The sequence below is a fragment of the Hyperolius riggenbachi genome, chromosome 10, assembly GCF_040937935.1.
Source record: "Hyperolius riggenbachi isolate aHypRig1 chromosome 10, aHypRig1.pri, whole genome shotgun sequence".
Taxonomy (NCBI): domain Eukaryota; kingdom Metazoa; phylum Chordata; class Amphibia; order Anura; family Hyperoliidae; genus Hyperolius; species Hyperolius riggenbachi.
The window spans coordinates 262,465,482-262,491,308 of NC_090655.1; the positions used below are offsets into that span (position 1 = coordinate 262,465,482).

Genomic DNA, 25,827 nt, shown 5'->3' on the forward strand with positions numbered 1-25,827 from the left:
GATGCGCACAGTGTGTACAGCCGTTAGGGTAAAATGGCGCGGGCGCGCTTCTTGAAGCATTAGCGGCAGATTCAAATATAAACGACTTTCTATAACATATCTTACCCCATATATTAAAATATATAATAACAATGTGCATCAACTGAACTAATAGATCATGGTAAGCGATCCACGGGGAGCATTAGCTTAACATATAGAGGGATACAGAGCACAACTACCGATATAAATGCAGTATACAGCATGCATAATAGATATGAGACTTTATGATGAGGAGTTACAGCTAAGTTCACTTAAGGGTGAGACTACAGAGCAGTATTCGTCAGCGTGATAGGAGTCTCTTAACCCCGGACAGGGGCACATCCTCCGTCTTGTAGAACATAGGCCATTACCAACATAACAGTAACAATCCCAGAACAGTAGGTTAACCACCAGACAATAAAGAACATCAAATGATCTTGAGTAGGCTTTGTTAAAGCAAAAATGAAAATTAACAGAGTTTATTTTAGCAGGTATCGGACCATTTAAGTCTCCACAAAGGTATGTAGTAAGATATCGTGGCAGTGGCCTCATTTCGAGCTTCATTTATTAGGATAGTGGAGGCAGCCATAGAAGAATGGGGAAAAGACGCCAGTCTTGGGACCGATGCCATGGAAACATATTAAGCACAGTTACTTACAGTTTGAAGGGATATTTAATCGGGCACTTAACTTGAAGTTGCAGGTAGCGCTTCTATCCAGGACATTGCGGCCCCGGGTGTATCAAAAAACAGAGTTTCTTCACCGGACTGGACTCTGAGCTTTGCCGGGAAGAGCATTGCGTATGTAATGTTGCGTTCCCGTAGCTTGGTTTTGACTTGAATAAAGGAGCGACGTTGTTTTTTGCGTCTCCGCAGTAAAGTCCAGGAACAGCATCAGGCGCTGGTTTTCATAAAATAGATCGCCCACTTTCCTTGCAGCTGCGAGGATGTTGTCCCGTTCCTTAAAGTTTAAGATCTTGAATATTAAGGCACGAGGCGGCGCTCCGGGCGGGTTCCTCTTGGCGGTGATCCTATGGGCCCGCTCGATAACAAAAATTGGGGAGAAGGTATCCTCCGGGAGCAGGCGCCTCAGCAGCTTTTCCACAAACTCGGGCACATCTTTCCCCTCACTGCCTTCCGGAACACCAAGAAGGCGCAGGTTATTGCGCCGGTTTCTATTTTCGGAGTCTACCGACTTATCTTCTAGGCTTTTGATCTGTCTCTTCAGTGCTGGTATATCTTCGCCATGTGCTCGCACTGTGTCCTCCAAGTCTAAAGTGCGCCTCTCCACCCCCGACACTCTCTCGCGGACAACAGCCATATCCTGTCGCAGCAGACCCATACCAGCGTCCACATGGTCGATCTTTAAGGTGAGCGTACTTTGGCAGGTCTTTATAGCTTCCATGATGGTGTGTACATAAGGCGGGAGAGGCTCTTGTTCTTCCTCCGCCATGTTGGGAACCAACTCTTTATCGGTTTGAGACTTTGATTTTGAGGTGGACGGAGTTGACCCCGGCTGTTCAAGTAGTTTAGCCTTGTCTCCCTTCTCTTTTTCTTTATTTTGCTTGCTACGCTGAGACATGTCTGGAGTCACGTACGGGTGGTAGCGTGCAGAAGGTTGTCCGACTCGGGCAGGGCCCGCGGTATCGTCCCAGTCAGGAGAAGCCGGATCAATTACTTCAGATCCCTCCGGTGGAGAATTACACCCGTCCTCCAGTTTGTGAACAGTGGTGTAGCCGACACTTTAGAAGCCTTTCTGGGAGGTTTTCACTCGTGTTCAAGCAGCAAACACTAGGTATAGCAGATTCAGGCAGCAGAGCTCCTCTCACCACGTCTGCTCAGGTCGCCATGTTGACCACACCCCCTTATCACTTGTATTCTAATAGTACTTATCACTTGTATTCTGATAGCCCTTATCACTTGTATTCTGATAGCCCTTATCACTTATATCCCGATAGCCCTCATCACTTGTTTCCCGATAGCCCTCATCTCTTGTTTCCCGATAGCCCTCATCACTTGTTTCCCGATAGCCCTCATCCCTTGTATCCAGATAGCCCTTATCGCTTGTATCCTGATAGCCCTTATCCCTTGTATCCTGATAGCCCTTATCCCTTGTATCCTGATAGCCCTTATCCCTTGTATCCTGATAGCCCTTATCCCTTGTATCCTGATAGCCCTTATCCCTTGTATCCTGATAGCCCTTATCCCTTGTATCCTGATAGCCCTTATCCCTTGTATCCTGATAGCCCTTATCCCTTGTAGCCTGATAGCCCTTATCCCTTGTAGCCTGATAGCCCTTAACCCTTGTAGCCTGATAGCCCTTAACCCTTGTAGCCTGATAGCCCTTAACCCTTGTATCCTGATAGCCCTTATTCCTTGTATCCTGATAGCCCTTATCCCTTGTATCCTGATAGCCCTTATCCCTTGTATCCTGATAGCCCTTATCACTTGTATGGCGATAACCTTTGAGTGCTTATTGCTTCTTGCCCATTAGTTAAAGTGATTGATTGTTTGGTTGAACAACAGTGCATCCTTGGTATTAAAGTGCTAAAGTACATAGTTCTTCCGTAGTTATTATAAGGCTATTTTTTATTTTTTTTAATAATTTTTTTAAATAGCTCACTATCTTATTTTGTGCCAAAAATTAACCAGTGCATAAAAAGGTATATAATTGCTACCCTGAGACACCCCTGTATAGGTTGCAGACTGTCCATATAGGGAAATAAACTCCTAATAGTGTCACTGCTTTCTTTAAGTGCGCACCTCGGTATGGGCCACTCCCACGCTCTCTGCTCTGTATAGGCCACTCCCACGCTCTCTGCTCTGTATGGGCCGCTCCCACTCTCCCTGCTCTGTATGGTCCACTCCCACACTCTCTGCTCTGTATGGGCCACTCCCATGCTCTCTGCTCTGTATGGGCCACTCCCATGCTCTCTGCTCTGTATGGGCCACTCCCACGCTCTCTGCTCTGTATGGGCCACTCCCACGCTCTCTGCTCTGTATGGGCCACTCCCACGCTCTCTGCTCTGTATGGGCCACTCCCACGCTCTCTGCTCTGTATGGGCCACTCCCACTCTCCCTGCTCTGTATGGGCTACTCCCCCGCTCTCTGCTCTGTATGGGCCACTCCCACGCTCTGCTCTGTATGGGCCGCTCCCACGCTCTCTGCTCTGTATGGGCCGCTCCCACGCTCTCTGCTCTGTATGGGCCACTCCCACTCTTTCTGCTCTGTATGGGCCACCACCACGCTTTCTGCTCTGTATGGGCCACTCCCACGCTCACTGCTCTGTATGTGCCACTCCCACGCTCTCTGCTCTGTATGTGCCACTCCCACGCTGTCTGCTCTGTATGGACCACTCCCACGCTCTCTGCTCTGTATGGGCCACTCCCACGCTCTCTGCTCTGTATGGGCTGCTCCCACTCTCTCTGCTTTGTATGGGCTGCTCCCACTCTCTCTGCTTTGTATGGGCTGCTCCCACTCTCTCTGCTTTGTATGGGCCGCTCCCACGTTCTCTGCTCTGTATGGGCCACTCCCACGCTCTCTGCTCTGTATGGGCCACTCCCACGCTCTCTGCTCTGTATGGGCCGCTCCCACGCTCTCTGCTCTGTATGGGCCGCTTCCACGCTCTCTGCTCTGTACGGGCCGCTCCCACGCTCTCTGTTCTGTATGGGCCACTCCCACGTTCTCTGCTCTGCATGGGCCGCTCCCATGCTCTCTGCTCTGTATGGGCCGCTCCCACTCTCTCTGCTTTGTATGGGCCGCTCCCACTCTCTCTGCTCTGTATGGGCTGCTCCCACGCTCTCTGCTCTGTATGGGCTGCTCCCACGCTCTCTGCTCTGTATGGGCCGCCCCCACGCTCTCTGCTCTGTATGGGCCACTCCCACGCTCTTTGCTCTGTATGGGCTGCTCCCACTCCCTCTACTTTGTATGGGCTTCTCCCACGCTCTCTGATCTGTATGGGCCACTCCCACGCTCTCTGCTCTGTATGGGCCGCTCCCACGCTATCTGCTCTGTATGGGCCACTCCCACGCTCTCTGCTCTGTATGGGCCACTCCCACGCTCTCTGCTCTGTTTGGGCCACTCCCACGCTCTCTGCTCTGTATGGGCCACTCCCACTCTCCCTGCTCTGTATGGGCCGCTCCCACTCTCCCTGCTCTGTATGGGCTGCTCCCACGCTCTCTGCTCTCCACCTGGATTTATGCAATTATAGTTTTGTTTATTTGTAACACAGCCACTAAACAGCACAACGTTTCAGCACGCAAGCGTTTATCAAATGCATTTAATGAAGGCCTGCTTGCCGAAACGTTGTGCTGCTTAGTGGCTGTGTTACAAATAAACCAAGCTATAAGGTCATAAATCCAGGTGGAGACCCAGTCATTTGTATCTTCTTCATTGGATTTGACAACTTGTGCTGGGATTTGGGTGTTGGCTGGTTGACTACCTGGTGGTAAAAAGGTTGGTGGTTTGAACGATTGGGACAAATGTTTTGCTGTCCCAGCAACCAGCACCCCCCATTATCCACCCCCGCACCGGTACGTGTTTAGTCTCTTCTTATGGACTGTGAACTCACAGCCTACTTGTCTGCACATTGCCAAATAAAGGAAGTTGTACAGCAGCATCATCCCTAATGATAATTGTTCCTCCCCTCAGAATTCTCTAACAGGAAGTGATGATGTTTCTCTATTTGCAGGGCGGAGTCCCGGAATCAGGAACCTCTCAGAGACTCATCTCTCTGTATCCACATACTGTACAGCGGATAGTGATGTCACTGGACAAGAGTCTCCTGCAGATGTCCTGGCTACCCCAAATATACCTCCAGACTCCCCTCACCTGTCTAACCCCGAGGAGACTCATACCCAGCACAGCTCTGCCCCTGCTGGAGGGTCTTATTCCTGTTCCACGTGTGGGAAATGTTTTGTGTGGAAATCAAGTCTTGTCAGACATGAGAGATCTCACACTGGTGAGAAGTCGTATTCATGTGCTAAGTGTGGAAAATGTTTTGCCGAGAAATCAATACTTGTCACACATGAGAGATCTCACACTGGCGTAAAGCCCTATTCATGTGCTGAGTGTGGGAAATGTTTTGTTAGGAAATCACACCTTGACATTCATAAGAGATGTCACACTGGTGAGAAGCCCTATTCATGTGCTGAGTGTGGGAAATGTTTTGCTGAGAAATCAAAACTTGTCAGACATGAGAGATCTCACGCTGGTGAGACGCCCTATTCATGTGCTGAGTGTGGGAAAGGTTTTGTTAAGAAATCACACCTTGACATTCATAAGAGATCTCACACCGGTGATAAGCCCTATTCATGTGCTGAGTGTGGGAAATGTTTTGCTGAGAAATCAAAACTTGTCACACATGAGAGATCTCACACTGGTGAGAAGCCCTATTCATGTGCTGAGTGTGGGAAATGTTTTGTTCAGAAATCACACCTTGTCAGTCATAAGAGATATCACACTGGTGATAGGCCATATTCATGTGTTGAGTGTGGGAAATGTTTTGCTGAGAAATCAATACTTGTCACACATGAGAGATCTCACACTGGTGAGAAGCCCTATTTATGTGCCGAGTGTGGGAAATGTTTTGTTCAGAGATCACACCTTGTCATTCATAAGAGATCTCACACTGGTGAGAAACCCTACTCATGTGCTGAGTGTGGGAAATGTTTTGCTGAGAAATCAAAACTTGTCAAACATGAGAGATGCCACACTGGTGAGAAGCCCCATTCATGTGCTGAGTGTGGAAAATGTTTTGTTCAGAAATCGCACCTTGTCATTCATAAGAGATCTCACACTGGTGAGAAGCCCTATTCATGTGCTGAGTGTGGGAAATGTTTTGCTGCGAAATCAAAACTTGTCACACATGAGAACTCTCACACTGGGGAGAAGCCCTATTTGTGTGCTGAGTGTGGGAAATGTTTTGTTCAGAAATCACACCTTGACATTCATAAGAGATGTCACACTGGGGAGAAGCCCTACTCATGTGCTGAGTGTGGAAAATGTTTTGCTGCAAAATCAAAACTTGTCACACATGAGAACTCTCACACTGGTGAGAAATCCTATTCATGTGCTAAGTGTGGGAAATGTTTTGCACAGAAATCACACCTTGTCACACATGAGAGATCTCACACTGGTGAGAAACCCTATAAATGTGCTGAGTGTGGGAAATGTTTCGGGCGTAAATCCCTGCTTGTCAGACATTTGTGTTAAGTGAGGGGTCACGCTTATTTGAATCGCATGCGTTTTGCTGCAGAGTGGAAAACGCACATAATGTTAGTGTATGGCTCACACAAAAAACATTATTGGTGTATGTTTTTCAATGTGTTTTAAGGTGCAGAAAAATAGGTCAACAACTTTATTCTTTTTTAAATGCAATGGTTTTCTGTGGGAAATACGAATTCTATGCATTTTGCATGTGTTTTTTGAAAACATGAGGAAAAATTATCTTAAAGTACGGTTAAGTTAATTAGTTGAGTAACTTAACAAATTATGAATATTAATGAGAAACGCAAATAAAAAAACCACAAACACAAGAAAAATCGCTGAAATGCTCATGGGAGAAAATGTTTGATTTTCTGCATGGACAAGTGTGACCCGGCCTGAGGGCAATGTCTTGGCCAGAAGTGTTTCTTTACATTGTTTCTTATTTCTTGCAAACTGAACAAGGTAGCACATTTACACAGAATCCCGAGGACTCTTTCATGCTACTCAGTGCATTCGTTTGTTAAAGCATTAAAGGCCTTAAACTGAGGTGACTTCATGAGGTAAACAAGGGTACATATAGTACTAAGCCTAGTTAGAATTTGCCTGTGATCACTTTAGTATATTTCTCATTTTAAGGATTAATAAAAGAGGCGCTCTATCTATGTAAATGAGGTAGTATGTGCAGTCACATGCAGCCACGGCTCTCCTGATAAGTAAATAGAAGCCAAAACAATTTTACCTGGCTGACCAAACATCCCTGATGAGAAAAAAAGTGCTGAAAAGATAATATTATGTCTCACTGAGATGGCTGCTTTGTACAACTCAGTCAGAATGTAACCCCTTAAAGTGAAAATAAAATTTTAAAGAGAACTTAAGGATGGCAGATGGGACACAAGGGCATTTTTTCTGCCTCATGACATGCCTCTGTGTCCCCACACCGCCGCTTTCTGCCCCCTCCGCTGTGCTATAGCCCCCCGAGATTAGTGACAATATTTGTCGCTATCTTAGAGGTAAACACGGGAGAGGAATTCCCTGTTCAAATCGCCCACCAGGGGCGTTCCTGCAGGGTTTCCAGAGCTGCCATTGGGCAGCTCTCTCTCCTTGGCCACGCCCCCCTGTTGCTCCCCTACACAGCAAGAGACACACAATATCTCCTTGCAGCGTCATGAAAGTGAAAGTGGGCCAGTGTGGCCTACAGGAGCGGCAGGGAGCTGCATTTTTTGGGGGGCTACCTGATTCCCTCAGCCCCCCGGATTGGGTAACCTACTTTATTTTTTCTTTGAGCCCACCTCATGCTCTCTTTAACCACTTACTGACAAGCTGACACATATTAAAATGTCCTAAAAGAGCCTGTGAACAGCTCCAGGACATTTTAATGCGTCGCTTGCTCCCGCCGCCACTGTGCATGTGTGTGCACCTCCCCCGCCACCATAAATAGTTGCCTAAGGGACTTAGCTTTTATTTTATGAGGGTATATTGCTATTTCTTTACTACATAGGGGCTTATAATTATGGATCAGACAAAAAAGACAGAAAAATTACACCTACTGTATATTTCCCAATAATATATTGTCGCCATACATTGTCATAGGGACATAATTTAAACGGACTAATAATTGGGACAAATGGGCAAATACAATCTGTGGGTTTTATCCACAGGATAATTTTTTATTTTAAAAACTATAATGGCCAAAACCTGAGAAATAATGATTTTTTTTCCCATTTTTTTTTCATTTTCCCGTTAAAATTCATTTAGAATAAAAAAATTCTTAGCAAAATTTACTACCCACAGAAAGCCTAATTGTGGCAAAAAAAAACCAAGATATAGATCATTTTGTTGCGATAAATAGTAATAAAGTTATTGGCGAATAAAAGGGAGGAGCTCTGACAGGTGAAAATTTGCTCTTGTCCGGTAGGGTAAAAACCGCTATGGGGTGAAGTGGTTAAGGCGACAGGAAATGTCTATATACCATTGTAATTTACCTTCTGTGAGCTGCACGTGTGGGAATATTAGAAGCTCCCATTCATCCAGACTGACCTGAGGAAAGGAGATTTCCCTCTCTCTAGTGAAACTCAGAAAATTAGAAGATCGTGCAAACATTCATTTATATCATTAAAGCGGATCCGAGATGAAAAACTAACTATAACAAGTAACTTGTCTTATATATCTTATCTAAAGTTTAGATAGTTTACACAGCAAATCTATCTGCAAACAGTTTTAATAGAATATGATTATTTCTTCCTATGATACAACGACAGCAGCCATGTTGTTTGTAAACATTACACAGAGGGAGGCTTATCTGCATCTTGAGCAGAAATACCTAATCCCCCCTCCTCCTCCCCTCTGCCTCTGAAATCTCTGGCTAGTAATACCTCCTCCTGCCCAGACTGAGCTCCCATGAGCCCTTGCTACTGTCTGAAAGTGCCTTGGATCTCTGAAAACCTGTGGGTGTGGCTTGTTTAGTTTATTGGGAATTAGAGTATTAAAACAAAAACAAAAAAGTATTTGGCTTGAGGAATGCCCTATAAACAATAGGAAAGGAACACAATTATGCAATGAGTAAAAGTTCATCTCGGATTCACTTTAATTCAACTTTAAAGGTAAAACTAACTTATGAAATAGACTTAATGCATGCAAAGCGAGATATTTCAAGCCTTTATTTATTATAATGTTGATGATTACAGCTTGCAGCTTATGCAAACACCAACATCAAAATCTCAGAGCTTTAGAATATTGTGAAAATCGTCGCCTCTAAGTGTCAGACTCTAATCAGCTAATTTATCCACAACTCCTGCAAAGGTTCCTATTTCATATATCAGTTTCACCTTTTACGTTTAATCACTGAAACTTTTGCACGATATTGTAATTTCTTGGAGTCTTACCTGTATAAATATATTTTTTGTGTGTGTGTCATTAGCTGAGCCTTTACACAGGGTTAAAACTGAGAAATAAATGTAATAGTCAAAATAATAAATGTAATCCACTTTCCTGAATAAATAGATGCCTACTTGTGCCCCTATAGATAGCTTTTGTACCCCAGCTGTTATGGATTTTGTTGCTGTGTAGCAGCAAGCTAGCTCAGCCAGAGGAATTGTGGGTATTTGTTAAAAATGGGACCAATCCACAATTTCTTCGAATCCGAGTCTAAAAGGTTCTCAAATATCTTGAACACATTAGACACTGTTTCCCCATAAAACATATTAGACAGAGTTCCCTTTAAAGTTGTTATTTCTGTTTGCCCCCAGTTAGTGCCCCCTAATATCCCTGGTGTCAGTGGTGGCGCCTGAAAATAAAAATAATGTACTTACCTGGCAGGTGACTCCTCTCCTGTCCTCCAGCGCTGCTCCCCGATCTTCATTGCAGCAGCTCCGGCTGCACACCTCCCGCACTATGCTGGCAGGCAGGGCTGGGCTACAGGAAAATGGTGGCTGGAGCCCAGCACTGGAGACACAAATAGACTCCAGTGCTGGGCTTCAGATGCCATTTTACCATAGCCCTTCTGTCAGACTGCTGCTAATACTCCTGCAGTTGTCGGACACCTCACATCCTGGGGGCCCGATCTGCCATTTTCTCTGAGGCTCCTGGGGTACCCCTGACAGCTACTAATGTACCCCCAGGTGTCTGCAGAGCCAGGATCAGAATCACTGCTATAGACAAATGTGGGAAGCTGCTGCTGGAAACAATTCTGTGTTATGTAACAAAATAACTCCTATTAGAATGGAAATCTGATGCATTGCCAAGTATCACGGTGCTGCAGGGGGGGCGGGGGGGGGGGGGAGATCTGGACGGGCTGTACTGTATGTTCATTGTCTTGTTTGTTCTCATTCCTACATCTGCGAGTGTTTGGAATGTGGTTTGCTTCTTTTGTTACTTGCAAAAATCAATAAAGAGAAACTTAAAAAGAAAATGAAGAATGACTCAACTTCATATACAGAATCAGAGAGAGAAGTGGCGCTGTCACTGGTAACACAAAAAGTACATTATTTTTTATGATTTTCTATTGCAATCTTTATAGGTATGATAGAACATATCCAACTCAAAGGCTCCAATCTTTCCTGACAGGCCTTCAGCTTCCCAGGTCGCCTGCCGAGTCTGTAAACCTGTTAATAGCAACGTTCCACACAGGACTCAACCCTCTGAAGTGTGATATACAGCAACATATTTATTTGTGCATAGCGGTCATACAGCACACTGAACAGCACAACGTTTCTGGCTGAGGCCCTTTCTCAAGTGCTTCTCAAGTGGGCAACCTGCTGTTCAGTGTGCTGTATGACCGCTATGCACAAATATGTTGCTGTATATCACACTTCAGAGGGTTGAGTCCTGTGTGGAACGTTGCTATTGACTGGACTTTGTCGTGAGGTGTGATGGGCCTCCAACCACACTAGACTCCCCGTGTGTCATTAACAGTCTCTGTGGCCGGCAGGTTCACACTACGTTGCATTGAGTCTATAAACCTCCCTGGCGGTATAATTATTTTCAGATTTTAGGATCTAAAAGCGGTGCAATTTTTTCACATGCTTTTAGACCCTAAACCTCATAACGCTAGATAGATCTTGCGCAGTTTTGCACATTACTCCCCCGAAACCTCCCCCAACAAGCTTGACAAGAGGTGATATATTTTTCGGGCTAGGCGAAAATAGCAGAACCCGATCGTATCCGCTCTACTGCGCAGGCGCAAACGACTCGTGCCTGCGCAGTAGAGCAGATACGATCAGGTTTTGGCTATTTCCTCCTTACACTAATGAAGACCCCCTAGTGCGCCTGCACAGGATTGCGGTAGGTAAATATTTACCTTGCTGCACATTGGAGAGTCCCGGCGCATGAAGGTCGGGCCTGCTCTGATTACTAAGATGGGAGGTTCTGATGTTCAGTCTGCGCTAGCCAGTTACAATGTTTTGCTAAAAGCTATCCATAACTGAGTACTACAACTCTGTAGGCCACTCTGTCCATATCATATTTTATTAGCCAATTTTACTGTTTACTTTTTCATGTTCTCTTGTGTTTAGTCATTTGTTGTGACTTATGTACTTTCTGGAAAACCCCTCTACTAAGTGCAGCTGTGTTTTAACTTTTAAGTGTGCCTTTTTTCAAACCAATAAAAACCATTGAAACCAAAATATCGTATGTAATTATATTAACCTTCCTGGCGGTAAGCCCGGGCTGAGCTCGGGCTATGCCGCGCAGGAGGATTTCCCAGGCCCTGCTGGGCCGATTTTACTCACTTTTTTTTTTTTTTGCAACACGCAGCTAGCACTTTGCTAGCTGCGTGTGCATTCCAATCGCCGCCGCCCCGCACTTGATCGCCGCGCCGTGCCACTCCCCCCCCCAAGATCCGGTGAGCTGCCTGGCCAATCAGTGCCAGGAAGCGCGGAGGGGTGGATCGGGACTCCCTTAGACGTCACGACGTCCATGACGTCAGTGGCGTCATCCCGCCCCATTGCCATGGCGGCAGGGGAAGCCCTTCAGGAAATCCCGTTCTTTGAAGCGGGGGGTATGCCGCTGTACAGCGGCTATCATGGCTCGCTACATGATTTAAAAAAAAAAAAAATTAAATAGTGCTGCGCTGCCCCCTGGCGGTTTCTAATAGACCGCCAGGAGGGTTAAGCAAGCAGGTTTTTAAAATGCCAGCTATCGGGAAATTGCGAAAGAGTAATTTGATGTGAAACAGCCTCACCTGACCAGAGTCCTCTGTGGCCGGCTGTGTGAGGGTTCCCCCACCACAATCTACACAGGGCAGACTCCGCCTACTCCTCTACTTCCAGCTCTACCAGCATCAGGCAACACCCAACATCTCCTCCTCTACTACCAGCTCTACCAACACCAGGCCACACCCACCGCCTCCTCCTCTACTACCAGCTGTACCAGCACCAGGCCACACCCACCGCCTCCTCCTCTACTACCAGCTGTACCAGCACCAGGCCACACACATTTCCCACTATTGGCTAAGGTGAAGGGATCTTATGGATTCCTGGATAAATCTTGTGAGACCATTTGAATCATGGGGCCATATCCACCAACAATGGCTAAACAAATGCCACACAATCTGTCAGAATTCTAGCGGTTTTATTTATGCAGGAAAAGATGTCATAAGTATATGGTTTAAGCTTTAATGTTCTATGCAAAATTTCAATGTGAACTGTAAAGTTATAGTACTTCTTTAATATTGCTAAGTGACTGAGCATATTCCAGGCTCTAAAGCTTAGAAGATTTTAACTTGCAAGCTGGAAGATTGTTGATGTACTGGTTACAAGAAGCCAAAACATTCTTTGTTAATGTCAAGGTTAGACTGCACAGTATGTGTTAGACAGAATGCTAGTTTAAAACTCACATTACTGCAGCAATTATAAATGCACATAATTATTACACATAGATATTAATCTAAATATTAATGATCAATACAGTCCTTCTAAAGAAAAGAATAGTTATTGTTAAACCCTATATAATAGAATCTATTACTCTGGAAGATATTTAAAATCTGTAGTCTACCCGTGGAAGATTAGAAAGTAAAACTTTTATAAGATTGTTTCAACTTGTAAGCTAGACAATTGTTGACGTGCTCTAGTCTCAGAAAGCTGATAACACATGATGTTTTGGGAACAAGTTATATAAATATTAAACAAAGAAGTTGTTTTCCCAATTAGTTAAAGATCATTCCATGATGCCACCTGGCGGTCTTATGAAATCAACATTATTAATACTGTTTGTTATTTGTTATGAAAGCCTGACCTCTGCCGGTTGAAATTAGATATTTATTTCTTCATCAGAAAGACAAATATATGGAAAAGGATTTTATATTATCAAGATTTAATATGCAATTATTTCTTATATGATTAATTGTTTTAAGAAGAATTATATAATAAGCTTTATATTTAAATAAGTATATTAGAAGCCCTGTATGTTTCAATAAGCCTTAAATTGCTGAAGGCTCTCACAGGTCTGGTTACAGTGTCAACCTGACCAATCTCATGTCTGGGGAAGTACCAAGACATTCCAACATAATTAGCAGCGAACACTTTATCAGAAATGCGTCATGAATGACATTGTTTAGTCTCCATGTCTGGGTCAGCCAACAGACAAGATGGCTGTTGACGTCCATTTTTAATTACGTGCGTCAGAAATGACCTAAACAAAATGTCAAGCACTCCAAATGACGTTAATTCCCACAAGATAAGGTGATTAAGAATTTATAAACAATAATATTGTGACTTAGGTAATCAAAACATGATAAAGCATTGACGCACGAAAGCTTTAGCCAATCAGAGCCTGGGATTCAGGGAAAGTCCAGATTAGGCAGCCATATTGCCTCCAACCCCTATAAAGGTAGAAGCGGAAAGCTCATAGTTTGCAGAAGCCCAGCAATCTCCTGAGAAGACACATGAGGCAAAAGCTACCTTCCCACAAGTGGTTCTAGATGCTGAAGAGATGACAGAGAAGGGGTAATATGCTTAATATTCTGGTGATTTACTTTATTAATTTTTCAGCATTAAGTTTTATTAAGATGTTAGCAAGAAGTTTTTTTAGAAGCTATTTTTTATGCTATTTCTTTAAGAAGATTACTACAAGTTTTACACAGCTACTAGATACACAGCTACTAGATACACAGCTATTGATACAGATGAGACTACTTTTGATCTAATTCTACATAACACAACTGTTATATTCTTTTTTGAATGTACTTAGAAGATTGATGATCACTTGGCTATAAAGCCTTGATAAGATGGAATACTGTTATAAGGAAACACTACTTGGAACTGTTCATATTTTGTATATATGCTGTATGATAAGCAAATACAATTTTTTATATAAAATCATATACTGAGTGCTCTGATTCATTTCAAGGTATACCGTCAATCTATAATTACTGTTATAGAGGGTTCAGACCCCACTATGCCGGATTTATATGATAGCAACGCTTTAAGGGCTGGTCCTTTACTGAGTTGGCAATCATGAAAAAGGCAAAAACCGCTCAGGTTTTTGACAAATCCGTTTCTTTGTTGCTTGCGGTGATAATAACGAGGCATGTTTGGGTAGGTATAACCGCATACAGTTTTGGGTGAATGGGCTTGATATCTGCCCACAATTGACACAGAATGCCATTCAAGCTCTTTCTTGCCCAACATATCCATACACACGTTGCGATTTCCCACTCGATCCGCGGGATCGATTGGATCGATTCCATTATTTCCAACATGTTCGATTGGGTTTCGATCGATACAGCCGTCGATTTTGCATATTAAGTATGCAAAATCGACGGCTGTATCGATCGAAACCTGATCGAACATGTTGGAAATAATCGAATCGATCCAACAGATCCCACGGATCGAGCGGGAAATCGGAACGTGTGTACCCAGCATAAGAGCTACCACCCGCCAGGGCATTCTCTAGGCTAACTTGCACACAAGTCGAGAGTGCAAAAGTGCCCCTCCCCCCCCCCTCCCCCGCAGACTCACAAATGTTATTTGTGATGTGGTGTTTAGCCCACCCAGTATAGGTAGCCAAGTATAGGTGCCCCCAGTATAGTCAGCCAAGCATAAGTGCCCCTAGAAAAGGTAGCCAAGCATAGGTGCCCCCAGAATAGGTTAATCAGGTATAGGTGCCCCCAGTATAGGTAAGCCAGGTATAGGTAGACCCAGTATGGGTAGCCAAGTATAGGTGTTTCCAAAATAGGTAGCCAGGCATAGGTGGCCCCAGCATAGGTAGCCAGGCAGAGGTGACCCCAGAATAGGTGGTCAGGCTTAGATGCCCTCAGTATACATAGCCAGGCTTAGGTACCCACAGTATAGGTAGCAAGGCATAGTTTCCCCCACTATAGGGGGCACCTATGCCTGGCTGTGCTCTGTCTGGGTGGACATCTGCCCCTAGAACCTAAGCTGCCAGCACCCTACCATGAATGTCTAGTTATGTAGCGAACGTCCAATTTTGGGTTTATGAATTTACCACAAATATTTGCAAACCAGTTGTTTGCAGTGGGCTCCATAGCCTTAAATGGTAGGCCAATAGCTGCCTACCTTAGCGGTTATTAGCAAAGCCCTGTATGTGCTAGAAACACCAAATTTGCAGGTATGTTAGAAGAGTATATAAGCAAGTGGAAAAAAATTCAAAAAGACTATATATTGTTTTTGAGAAAATCAATTTTGTTTTTGTTCTGAGTGTGGGAAATGTATCAATGGAAAACTGTCTTGAGCGGTTAATAGCAAAGTCCCCGAACATGCTAGAAACATCAAATTTACAGGGTATGTTAAGAATGGCAGTAGGAACAAGACAAAAAGTATTTTCAAAAACACCTTATAAATTTTGAGAAAATCGATGTTAAAGTTAGAGGAAAAAAGTAGCAAAGTTACTGCAGTAAAATGACAGATAATGTATTAACATGTATAATAAAAGTATTTATTTTAATTTTGTATATATATATGTTCAGTGTGTGGGAAATATATAAATAACTCCCGAGTCTCTTTAACCCCTTGTCCCCCATGCAGGCTCGGATTGCCAGAATGCGGAGACCCAGCCGCCTGGTGCTTCACACACTGAGCTATACCAGCCCGCATGGCCCTCTCCCCAAGAGCCCTTGTCCAATTCATGGACAAGGGGCTCTTCCTCACATCTAGTGCCCCAGAAGGAGGTAGGGGCTGACAACGTTTCATAGTGGCATCTGGGAGTCCCCTTTATCCCCTTTAAAGGACTTACGAGGCCAATACTTCAGAAAAAAAATAAAAAAAGTTATCTACCTGTGTCAGCTTGTCAGGCACGGAGGACACCGTCCGCGCCCTCCGTGACGTTCCGCCGGGTCCCTGCCGCTCCATAGCCCCCCGAACGGTCCCCGACCGCGCGGCCCGGGTCGGGCTCTCCAGCCTGTACTAAGATGGCGGCCGGAGCTGGCCGCGGCTGCGCAGTACGCATAGCCGCGAGTGCGGCTGCGCAGCTCTAATGCCAACCCCCCGATCCACGTAACAGTAGCGTGGATCGGGGGGGTTGGCCTTAGAGCTGCGCAGCCGCACTCGCGGCTATGCGTACTGCGCAGCCGCGGCCAGCTCCGACCGCCATCTTAGTACAGGCTGCAGAGCCCGACCCGGGCCGCGCGGTCGGGGACCGTTCGGGGGGCTATGGAGCGGCGGGGACCCGGCGGAATGGCGCGGACGGCGTCCTCCGTGCCTGACAAGCTGACACAGGTAGATAACTTTTTTTATTTTTTTTCTGAAGTATTGGCCTCGTAAGTCCTTTAAGAAGGGTACCCTCAGATATCAACACCCTCCCCAGGATAAATGAGTATAGGGGTACAAAGTACCCCTTTCCCATATCCACAAAGGGCTGAATAAAAAAAAAAAAGTTCCCATGCCAATATCCTCAGAAAAATACCACACCAATATCCTCTGATTACCTTGATCGAAGATCTCCGCTGGCCACAGCCACACGCGATGTTTCCCGGCTGCAGCTCTCAGCTGTACTGTATAGTTGAGGACCATGTCCTGTGCGGAGGCTGCACTGTGGGCTCCCGCTGTCCTCCCCGCCCCCACACCTATCACCCCCACTCATGCTGGCACTTTGTTTCTACTCTCTTCCTTAACATACCCTGCAAATGTGGGGTTTCTAGCACATACAGGGGCTTTGCTATTAAGAGCTAAAATTGACTTTAATGAACAATGTGAACAGTGAACAGCCCAAGTTCACCAGGAACTGTCCGCCGGTGGGATGTTTGCGCCATCTCCACTGATGTCACAGACTGATGCCTGAACAGATGCCAATTCATGCTGCTTCAGTTACCCCAGACACTGGCTGCCAACACAACCGCCACAGTCTCAGGTGCTGCTGCATTGGTGGAATGTTTCCGCTGTTAGTGTCACATGTCTGGGGACATTCATGTCATCCACATAAAGCTGCAAGCTGCCATTTATATGTCTCTCATGCACAATCCAATACATGGAAGTGTAATAATCTGTTATTACTCAGCAGTGCATTACACAGAGCTCTGTTATTGTGATGTGATGATGCTGCGTGCTGACAACTCATACTGTGTGACATTTCTCTGCTAGTTAGAGTCAGAAGGTTTTCTGCCATTCATTTTGTCACAAGGCAAACTAGCAATAACTAGAGATGTCGCGAACCTCCGATTTTTGGTTCGCGAACCGGGTTCGCGAACTTCCGTAGAAGGTTCGGTTTGCGGAAAAGATCGCGAACCGCAATAGACTTCAATGGGGAGGCGAACTTTGAAAAATAGAAAAAATTATGTTAAAGTGATGGAAAAGATGTTTCAAGGGGTCTAACACTTGGAGGGGGGCATGGCGGAGTGGGGTACATGCCCAAAGTCCCGGGGAAAAATCTGGATGTGACGCAATGCAGCGTTTTAAGGGCAGAAATCACATTGAATGCTAAAATGCAGGCCTAACATGCTTTCAAACATCTTGCATGTGTATACATCAATTAGGGAGTGTAATTAGAGTTCTGCTTCACACTGACACACCAAACTCACTGTGTAACGCACCGCAAACAGCTGTTTGCGTAGTGACAGCCGTGCTGGACTAGTGCGCACCGTGGCCAGAGTGTAGGCCGTGGCGTATTTCAAGCCCATATGGTCGCCGGGCTGTGGTAGCTCAATGATAGAACAACAGTGACTGTCCAGCTGATCAAATTTGGTCTGACCACAATGAAGCAACGACCTTATTATCTTTTGTGTGCCACCCCCACCCGAGACACTCAAATAGCCGGCGGTCATTGCTTCATTGTGATACGCAAGCCCCTTCACCGCGGCAAGGTAATGATCACGAAGGGGGATGGGCACATGTACATGCCTTTTGTTTTTTTGTTGCAGCCGCCGCAGTGCAGCCAGAAAAATTAGGCAAGCATGTACACGCACCAGAAAAATTAGTGTAGCGGCCGCTGCTAGCAGCGGCCTTAAAAATTCAGGAATCCGCCTAGAGTCCTGGACCCTGTTGGTGGTGGCGGAGAAGGCAAACGGCCTGCAGGCAGAGATGCTGTGTGTGGGGACTGACTTAGTCTTCGGTCGTGCAGTAGCCCATTCCTCATTCATTTTGATAAAGGTCAGGTACTGAACACTGTCGTGACTTAGGCGACTTCTCTTCTCAGTAACTATGCCTCCAGCTGCACTGAAGGTCCTTTCTGACAGGACGCTTGTGGCAGGGCAAGAGAGAAGTTGTATGGCAAATTGGGACAGCTCTGGCCACAGGTCAAGCCTGCGCAACCAGTAGTCCAAGGGTTCATCGTCGCTTTTCGCAGAGTCTACATCCACACTCAAGGCCAGGTAGTCGGCTACCTGCCAGTCCAGGCGTTGGTGGAGGGTGGATCAGGAAGGACTATGGCGAGGAGTTGGACTAAATAACGTCCGCATGTCCGACATCACCCTGAGATCGCTGGAGCGTCCTGTCCTTGCCTGCGTGGACTTGGGAGGAGGAGGGTTACTGCCAGTGGTACCTTGATTGCGTTGTGCAGCCACATCACCCTTAAATGCATTGTACAGCATCATCGACAGCTTGTTCTGCAAGTGTTGCATCCTTTCCGCCTTGTGTTGACTTGGTAACAGGTCCGCCACTTTGTGCCTGTACCGAGGGTCTAGTAGCGTGGCCACCCAGTACAGGTCATTCGTCTTGAGTTTTTTGATACGGGGGTCCCTCAACAGGCTGGACAACATGAAAGAGGACATCTGCACAAAGCTGGATGCAGCCGTACTCTCCATCTCCTCTTGCTCTTCCTCAGTGAAGGGATGCAACTCCTTTCCTCCCCCCAGCCACGAACAATACCACGGGAACGTGGAGCAGCAGAAGCCCCCTGTGACGGCTGCCGCTTCTTCCGCCGCCTCTTCCTCCTCCACAGAAACACCTTCCTCATCATCACCATCATCAGAGTCTGACTCCTCTCCTTCCCCACACGACTCCTCTTCTTCCTCCTCCTCCCCCCTCTGTGCTGCCGCAGGTGTTGTGGGAACATCGGGTTCGTGTGTAAATGGCTCCCACGACTCCTGCTGCCGTAACTCTACTCGTTCACGCTCCTCCACAGCTGTATCCACCACTCTACGCACGGCACGCTCCAGGAAGTAGGCGTAGGGGATCAAGTCGCTGATGGTGCCCTCATCACGACTCACCAGTTTGGTCACCTCCTCAAAGGGCTCCATGACCCTGCATGCATTTCGCATCAGTGTCCAGTTGTTGGGCCACAACATCCCCATCCTCCCAGATTGTGTCCTTGTACTGTAATGATACAGGTACTGGGTGACGGCTTTCTCCTGGTCTAGCAGGCGAGAGAACATCAGCAGGGTGGAATTCCAGCGAGTCGGGCTATCGCAAATCAGGTGTCTCACCGGCAAGTTGTTTCTACGCTGAATGTCCGCAAAGCGTGCCATGGCCTTGTAAGAGCGCCTGAAATGCCCACACAACTTCCTGGCCTGCTTCAGGATGTCCTCTAAGCCTGGGTACTTGGACACAAATCTTTGCACGACCAGATTCAGCACATGTGCCATGCAGGGTATGTGTGTCAGCTTTCCCAAATTCAACACAGCAATGAGATTGCTGCCGTTGTCACACACCACGTTGCCGATCTCAAGCTTGTGCGGGGTCAGCCATTGCTCCACCTGTTTGTTAAGAGCAGCCAGGAGAGCTGCTCCAGTGTGACTCTCCGCTTTCAGGCAAGACATGTCTAACACTGCGTGACACCGTCGTACCTGGCATGCAGCATAGGCCCTGGGGTGCTGGGGCTGTGTAGCTGGAGAGGAGATCGTGGCACCAGCCAAGGAGGAGGAGGAGGATGACGGCAGTGAAGCGGTGGTAGCAGGTGGAGAGGAGGTGGCTGGAGGCCTGCCTGCAAGCCGTGGAGGTGTGACAAGTCGGTCCGCTGCGCAGCCACGTACTCCCTGCTTGCTGCCATCGGTCACCAGGTTGACCCAATGGGCTGTGTATGTAATGTAGTGGCCCTGCCCGTGCTTGGCAGACCAGGCATCCGTGGTCAGGTGGACCCTTGACCCAACGCTGTGAGCCAGAGATGACACCACTTGCCTCTCAACTGCACGGTACAGTTTGGGTATGGCCTTTTGTGAAAAATAATTGCGGCCTGGTATCTTCCACTGCGGTGTACCAATGGCCACAAACTTACGGAAAGCCTCCGACTCCACCAGCTTGTATGGTAATAGCTGGTGAGCTAATAGTTCCGCCACGCCAGCTGTCAGACGCCGGGCAAGAGGGTGACTGGCAGACATTTGCTTCTTACGCTCAAATACTTCCTTCACGGACAGCTGGGGGCAGAGGAGAAGGAACCACTGAAGGGAAGAGGCGGTGTGGAGGAGGGTGGCTGTAAAGGTGCAAGGGAGAAAGTGGATGAAGACGATGCACCTGAAGGAGGAAGAGGAGAAGGAGGGTGGCTTGTCTTTTGAGGGGTGCTGCTTTTCCTCAGGTGTTCTTGCCATAGCTGTTTGTGCCTTCTCTCCAGGTGCCTTCGTAAGGCACTTGTCCCTACGTGAGAGTTGGCCTTTCCACGGCTCAATTTTTGCTGGCAGAGACAACAGATGGCTTTGCTCCGATCTGAGACACACACGTGAAAAAATTTCCAAACCGCTGAGCCCCCCTTGGGTGATGGCGCTACGGTGGCATCAGCAGCTGACGTTGAAGGGCATGTGTGCTAGCTGGCCATAGCTGGCGATACATGGCGCCGGACACTGCCCCCAGCTGTTTCTGAGGACAAGCTCCCTCTGCTTCTATCATGGAGTCGTCTCCTCCTACTCCTCTCTGACTCCTCCTCTGAACTGTCCCCCTGGTCATCTCCTCTACCGGAAACATATGTGGTATCCGTATAATCGTCATCATAATCCTCCTGGCCAGCTGCGCTTTCCTCAGACACCTCCTCAAGTGCACCAACTTCAGATGGTCCACAATCATCCCCATCCACACACGTTATGTCCATACTATCGCCACCTAACTCAGACGTATGAGGTGGTGTACCTGCGCCTTCTTGTTGTTGTGACAGTAGTGGCTGGGAATCAGTGATTTCACCATCACCACCAAATAACTCCTGCGAAGTGTCAAATGCAGTGGATGTGGTGCTTGTTGTAGCGCTGGTGGCTGCGGAAGATGAGGTGTTCTGTGTTAAATACTCAAGCACCTCCTCACGATTTTGGGAAGTGATGGCACGTGCCTTCTTCTGAGCACTGTATTTTGGGGCAGGTCCGCACGAAATCAGAGCAACACCACCTCGCACAGACCTGCCGGTGCCTGGTGGCCTTCCTCTGGGTCTGCCTCTACCTCTTCCTCTACCTGGTTTGTCCATTTTGTTCATCTCGGGGGGCTGCTAGCTATATGCAGTGAGGTGGGTTCTCACTCAACACAACAGGTAGTTAGATGCAGTGAGGTGGCCAGGTGGGTTCTCACTCAACACAACAGCTAGTTAGATGCAGTGAGCTGGGTTCACTCAACACAACGCTAGGTATATGCAGTGATGAGGTGGGTTAAGTATACACAACAGGTACTGGGTAGTTAGATGCAGTGAGCTGGGTTCACTGAACAGTAAAGGTACTTAAGATGCAGTGAGGTGGGTTCTCACTCAACACAACAGGTAGTTAGATGCAGTGAGGTGGCCAGGTGGGTTCTCACTCAACACAACAGCTAGTTAGATGCAGTGAGCTGGGTTCACTCAACACAACGCTAGGTATATGCAGTGATGAGTGTTATAATTTAAGTAGGCCTCAGTTATTTGGACTGAGTTAGTCAAAAAGGCTTGAGGAGCAGACCTGCCCTTTAAGGGGATTTTCTCTTAGAGAGAAAATCTGCAGTTCTGTCAGCAGAACTAGAACATACCAAGAAGCTGTTCTATGGACAAGGCCACAGGTCTCCCTGACCTGGGCATGTACGCCACTAGAACAATAAACATCAGCCATGTTTTATAAATATCCACATTCCTGTATGTATGTCAAAAGCCTCATTGAATATTAATCGAGTAGGTGTGTATGATGACACCACGAGTGGATCCACCAATAGTCTGATCTAGGGGATGGCGAAGATGATGTCATATTTAACTCTTTTCTAGTCGGTATTAAAAGGCGAGGGAGCTATGGGAGCTCACTCTGCTTCTTACTTTCGCACTAGCTCGCAAGGCTGACTGGGACCTCTAAGTATGTTCATTCCTTTCTGTAATCTGATATGATGTATGCTGTACATAGGTAGTCTAGTGTAACATAGAGTAGATATAAGAATACCTGCCTAACTTATGCAGGGAGTTAGGCAAGAGCTGCAATGCGTAAGGATATGATGAACTGTATCTATCTGTATTTCTGTTTCCTGAATAAATAACGTAAATATTGAAGAAGCCTGAGGAAAGTCTATCTCCTGGTTGCTGTGTTGAGAGTCAAGTTATCTCACAGTCCGTGAGATGCAACTATAAGAAGTTGCTGGTGCCGGAAAAAGGTGATTAGAACAGTTTATAACAATGGTGCCGAAACCCTTCGCTGCCAAGCAGAAAAGGCAGGCAAGGACCGGGCCAGATGTCAGTCTGTTATCTAGTTTTCCAGGACTTCCACAGTAACAAGCGGAGGAGACGCTGAGACGCTCGCTAGAAACTTATCGAGAAGAGATAAGTGGTGCTGCCAGGCTGCGAGGAAGCCGGGCGCACGGAATGACGTTCGAGTAATTACAGTGGCGAAGGTTCGTGGACTGAATAATATAGGTGTGATTGTACACACACCTATCGCCAGAATCCAGATCGTGGGCTGTCCCGGGCGGCGGCTTGGGGTACAAGTGCCGTAGTGGTTTCGATCTGCTGAACGAAGGAATCAGTAGCCCGAGGGGGACCAGAACTTTGCGAGCAAAACTTGTCCAATGCTGTAACGGATGGTCATTTGGGGAGAACGTCTCAAGACACTGGCAAGTATAGTGTTTCCTTTGTTTAATTCTAATGCAAGTGTTTGGTATTACATGTTGACAGTTTGTTCCAGCAGTGCTTTCTCTCTAAGTTTCCCAGCTGTGTGTTATCTTTCTGTGTTATGCTGGTAGCAGCTAGCAGTTAAAGGGTATATAGTTTCGTTTTCTCTCTGGGCAGTTCTGGGCTGGGAGGGATGCCAGCGGTGTTTATTTTTCTCTCGTGCTCTGTCAAGCAGATGGTGGATAGTGGGGAGCGGCGTTTGAGTGAGAAATAGAGAAGGTCTGTTAGTGTAGCGAGAGCCCAGAAGAGTGAGAAAACTGGTTCCAGTTCAGTGCTATTAGTTAGTGCTATGTGATGTTTCTGTAATCTCAGCATAATTCAGTGTCATGGGTTTTATTGTTTTTTTTCTTGCGGATCGCAGAGCGTAAGTTTAGTGGGAAGGGGGGCCAATACAGTGCGTCCTCCCACTCCCCCTCTATAGATTGGGGGAAGCACGGTTAAGGTTTGTGTCCGCGGATATCTGCTAACAGCTGGAAGATTTGTTCAGTTTCTGTCACTCCGCATTCCAGGCAACGGTTTATGATATGAGTACAGTTTCGGTGTAGTTGTGGAGAATTATTTTTGTTCAGGATGTTTTTTTCAGCCGTCATAAGAATCGGAGTTCTGTGGAAAGAGTTTGAGTGCACGGAGTGGAGTGCATGTTTTTTTTCCCTCCGTCTACATGTCCAAGATAGGAAACTTCTCAAACTGCTGTGCTATTGGTCTGTTTCTTGTTAGTGTGCATATGCATTGTATGTTCTAACTGGTTTTTTTCCTAATGTGTATAGGATTAAGAGGTTGCTATGAGGGATTGATAGCAGCCATCTTGGCTGGCATGCCATGACTCAACATGGAGTCGTAATTCTGAGAAAGCCACTCCCATCTTCATGATGTATCAGGAGGGGAGGGGAGGGGGCGGGAAGCGCCCACTGATAGGCACGCCCCGATGGCAGGGGGGAGGATGTGCTGGGGGGGATCCCACGTCCCACGTCACAGCTGTGCACAAGGCGCCGTGCACGGAAGCAGCTGGTGGGAGGGGGGTCCAGAGTGGGGACAGAAGAGAGATTCTACTGAGTTTCTCGGCTTCCAGATGATTTCCTCAGAAGAAGTCTGGGCACAGGGAGTGTCCGCATACGTGAGCCAAGCAAGTTGCAGGCTCACGGATAGGAAGTGTTTCCCAGCTAGGAATACACGTATAAGTCAGATAAGTCCCCAGGGATTGATTTGCAAGTGCTGCGCAGATCAGGGAAGTATCTGTACGGGGTTGCTTATGGGATTATTCCTTTAAGTGAGGCACCTTAAAGTGCGGTGCAGCATGTGTTCCCCATGGAGATAGGGGGACAATGCATAGTTGGAGAGGGGGAGAGGAAAAGAGAGAAAGAAAGGAGTTGACCAATCCAGGTGTACTCGCTGTGACTGCAGAGTGTTTGTTTCGGGGGTTTTTTGTGTCAGGGACAGGACCAGAGATTGACAAATATGTAATTGCTGGGCTGTTAGCGTGTTTTTCCTCGCCCACCGATTGGTCAAAAATATATTTTTTTTTTTTCTCTTCTTTTCTCCAGCTCTGATTCAGTTTAGCACAGAACAGAACTGGAAGCAGTTCAAGGGGCAATTATAGAGATGCAGCAATTGCCATTACAGAGTGACAGTGTATCAGTACGGTGTTTGCCATGTGACTACCTACCACGTGGGCATTCAGGGATCTGCATACAGGCATGTGACGCTGGTATGCTTAGCCCTGCTCCCTGTGTAGTTTAAGTGCAAAGTGCTCCTTCCTACAGGGAGGCAGCCATTTTTTTTGTAGTCTGGGGGTAGTGGCACGGCAAACATTGATCAGACGGTACAACACACAGAACTTCTAGCAGAGCTGGTATCGCAATGAGGTTCTAAATAAGTAAATGCGAAAATGAGTAAGAGCATTGCAGGCTCACCTGCAAAGCAGCAACAGGTGTGGCATCCATAATCTGTGCATGCGACGGCCGCGTATGTACAGATAGGGGGGGATGTGGAAGGAGCCTGCAATAAGGGGAGAGCTTCCAAAGGTGAAGTCTGCGGGAGCATATTTTACACAGGTAAGTACTGAGGATAGTACTTAGGTAGGGGAGAGAGGCAGGGATGAGCAGAAACTACGCTAGTGCGAATTTACGCATCGTAGTTCGCATCTACGCATCGTAGTTCATAGGCGAAGTTTCAAACCTACGCTTACGAATTTACGCGTAGCGAAGTACCGCTACGCGTAGCTTACGCCCACTATGCGTATTTAACATGTGTATTGCGTAGTGAACTACGAATGCGTTACTCGCGTCTAATTTTCCGCATGCGATTGTATGCATACAAATTTACGCATTGGAAAGGGGAATGTACGCATAGAAGGGTTCCCAGTATATGCATTTATAAAGAAATTAATGCGTACAATTTTCTGCATACTGGCATAAGTATACGCATACACTACGCTTCGCACTACGCGTAACTGCGTATTTTAACGCGTATTCTACGAAATGCATACGAAGCGAATATTTGTTTTCGAAGCCGTAGTTTGGCGAAGCGTAATTGCGTAAAACTACGCGTATTTCCAGCGTAGCCAAGTTGGCTGACTACGACCATCCCTGGAGAGAGGTTGTAACTTCAATCTACCAATAAGAGTAAACAGAGTTCATGAGAACCATAAAGCAACGAGATCAATTACGGTATATATTGATCAATTTAAAGTGTAC

At 46.7% G+C, this 25,827-nt stretch overlaps 2 protein-coding genes across 2 annotated transcripts in view; both read left to right on the plus strand.

Annotated features, from left to right (window-relative positions):
- LOC137535380 (S-antigen protein-like) overlaps positions 1-4,748 on the plus strand; it is a 28,866-nt gene extending 24,118 nt beyond the window's left edge. Inside the window, exon 4 of the mRNA XM_068257211.1 lies at positions 4,707-4,748. The gene's annotated coding sequence lies outside the window, so the exon portion shown is untranslated. The remainder of the gene's footprint in view (positions 1-4,706) is intronic.
- Positions 1-6,359, plus strand: part of LOC137535379 (zinc finger protein 585A-like) — a 133,577-nt gene extending 127,218 nt beyond the window's left edge. Inside the window, exon 5 of the mRNA XM_068257209.1 lies at positions 5,265-6,359. Within this exon, the coding sequence (XP_068113310.1) occupies positions 5,265-6,229 (965 nt within the window). The 3' untranslated portion in view covers positions 6,230-6,359. The remainder of the gene's footprint in view (positions 1-5,264) is intronic.
- Positions 6,360-25,827: the final 19,468 nt, after the last annotated feature.